The 2,729-nt window shown below is 72.7% G+C and overlaps 1 protein-coding gene across 1 annotated transcript; it reads left to right on the top strand.

Moving 5' to 3' along the window:
* Positions 1–799: 799 nt before the first annotated feature.
* AURANDRAFT_21732 (hypothetical protein) lies at positions 800–2,172 on the top strand (the record flags this gene model as incomplete). Its single annotated transcript, XM_009036334.1, has 2 exons — positions 800–874; positions 1,075–2,172. Coding segments are annotated over 2 exons (1,173 nt in total), but the record flags the coding sequence as incomplete, so codon positions are not given.
* Positions 2,173–2,729: the final 557 nt, after the last annotated feature.

Below are 2,729 nucleotides of genomic sequence, written 5' to 3'. Positions count from 1 at the left end.
GGCGCCGCCGCCGGTGTCGCCGCCGCCCCGGGCGGCCGTCGACGTCGCGCCCGCGGGCGAATCCGCGTTCCTCGCGGCCGCGCCGCCCGTGCTCGTCGTCTACGCGTCCGTGACGGGCACGTCGCGGGGCTACGCGCTCCGGCTCCGCGACGCCCTGGCGCGGGCGGGCCGGCGGTCGACGCTCGTCGACGCGTGCGACGAGGCGTTCCCCCTCGACCCGTGGGACGAACTGCTCAACGGCGCGTCGCGCGACTGCGCCGTGCTCGTGTCGACGCAGGGCGGCGGCGCGTGCCCGCCCAGGGCGGCCCACATCTTCGAGGCCGCGCTCGACGACCTCGCGCACGACCACCGCGTGGGCACGGCCGCGCTCCGGGGCCGGCGCTTCGGCGTCCTCGGCTGCGGGTCGACGGCCTACGAGCCCGCGGTCTTCTGCGCGGCGGCGAAGAAATGCGAGCGCGCGCTCCGGAAGCTCGGCGCGAGCCGCGTCGCGTCGGCGGCCCTCGACGACTGCGACGGCGCGCGCGACGCGGCCTACGGCGCCTGGGAGGCGCGCGTCGCGGCGACGTTCGCGAAGCCGTCGCCGCTGCTCGCCAGGGCCGGCGGCCTCACGCGGCAGCAGCGCAAGAAGGTCGCGGCGCCGCGGGCTTTGGAGCCCGTCGCGCCCGGCTCCGACGACGGCGGCTCCGAGAGCGACGAGGAAGCACCGGCGCCGTCCGGCGTCGCGGACCTCGAGGAGCTCGGGCCGGGCCTCGAGTCGCGCGCGGACGAGGAGGCCGCGGCCCTCGGGCTCCGGCCGCCCAAGGACATGGTCACGCCGGCCCAGGCCAAGGCCCTCAAGAAGGAGGGCTACAAGCTCATCGGGTCCCACAGCGCCGTCAAGCTCAGGGCGGGAAAAGAGAGCGAAATTCCCAACTTCAAAGGCTCCGATCTCGGCCGTTTTCCACTCGTTTCGGCTGATCTTTGGACGAGCGATCATCTCTCGGAACGGCCTCGAAGCGTGGATGCTTTTTCCGGAACGCGCGCGCGCGGAACACTCAAATTGAAGCGACGTTGAATCTCTCTTGTCCCGCCCAGGTCAAGCTCTGCCGCTGGACGAAGCACCAGCTCCGGGGCCGCGGCGGCTGCTACAAGCACACGTTCTACGGCATCACGTCCTACCAGTGCATGGAGGCGACGCCGTCCCTCGCCTGCGCGAACAAGTGCGTCTTCTGCTGGCGCCACCACAAGAACCCCGTGGGCACGAGCTGGAAGTGGAAGGCCGACGACCCCGAGGCCATCGTCGCCGAGGCCGTCGACCTCCACGTGGCCATGATCAAGGAGTGCCGGGGCGTGCCGGGCGTCGTCGACTGGCGCTGGCGCGACGCGCACACGGTCCGCCACTGCGCGCTCTCGCTGGTCGGCGAGCCCATCATGTACCCGCGCATCAACGAGCTCCTCGGCGAGCTCCACGGCCGGCGGATCTCCACGTTCCTCGTGACGAACGCGCAGTTCCCCGAGGCCATCCGCACGCTGCGGCCCGTGACGCAGCTCTACGTCTCCGTCGACGCGCCCAACGAGGCCGACCTCGTCGAGGTCGACCGGCCGCTCTTCGGCGACGCGTGGGACCGGCTCCGCGCGTCGCTCGTGCTGCTCCGCGAGAAGCGGCAGCGCACGGTCGCGCGGCTCACGCTCGTCAAGGGCCACAACGAGCGCGACGTCGCGGGCTACGCGGGCCTCGTCGCCCTCGGGGAGCCGACGCTCGTCGAGGTCAAGGGCGTGACGTTCTGCGGCAAGTCGGACGCGTCGGACCTCACGATGGAGAACTGCCCCTGGCACCACGAGGTCGTCGCCTTCTGCGAGGCCCTCGCGGCGGCCCTCGCGGCGAACCACCCGGGCGCGCCGGAGTACCGCATCGCCTGCAGCCACAAGCACTCCGTGTCCGTGCTCCTCGCGCGCGTCGACCAGCTGGCGACGCTCGACGACTCCGGCGCCGTCGTCTCGTGGAACACGTGGATCGACTACGACAAGTTCCACGACCTCGAGCGCGCGCACGCGGCGACGGGCGCACCCTTCGGCGTCGAGGACTACGCGGTCCCCGCGCCGCCCTGGGCCCTCTTCGGCGCGGCGGAGGACGGCTTCGACCCCGTCGACACGCGCGTCTACAAGAAGAAGGCCAACGGCAAGTCGCGCTGAGCCGCTCGGAACTCCCCCGGCAAGTCGCGCTGAGCCGCTCGTAACTCCCCCGGGTCGCGGGCTTCCGAGCGCGGGCCCTCGCGCGCGCGCGCGTCGACCCGCTCCCTCGGGGGGGTGCGAGCGTATGGCGGCGTTAACTCGCGCGGCGCCGGGGGGCGGCGCGCGGGCGGCGGCGGCGGGGGGGCGGGGGGGGGGGCGCGGAGGTCCGCGAGGCCGGGCCGGCCGACGACGAGGCGCCGCGGCCGACGACGGCGCGCGCGGCGCCTCGTCGGCGCCGCGGCCGACGACGGCGCGCGCGGCGCCTCGTCGTCGGGGGCGGGCGCGGCCGGCGTCGTGCTTGTCGCGCTTGTCGCGACTACTCCTTGAGCGTGCGGCACTTGATGACGCGGTTGCCCTTGGCGTCGTATTTCGGGTCGTTGCGCTTCTTGACGCCGCAGGTCTCGTCCGCGCGGCAGTGCGCCTTCTTCGTTTTGTACTTGCACACGTGCTTCTTGTTTTTGCACTTTTTCGTGATCTTGTTGTACTTGCAGTGCTTCTTGTTGTTGCACTTGGACTTC

Source organism: Aureococcus anophagefferens (assembly GCF_000186865.1).
Source record: "Aureococcus anophagefferens unplaced genomic scaffold AURANscaffold_4, whole genome shotgun sequence".
NCBI classification, from domain to species: Eukaryota; class Pelagophyceae; order Pelagomonadales; family Pelagomonadaceae; genus Aureococcus; species Aureococcus anophagefferens.
This window is presented reverse-complemented; position numbering and strand designations above follow the sequence as displayed.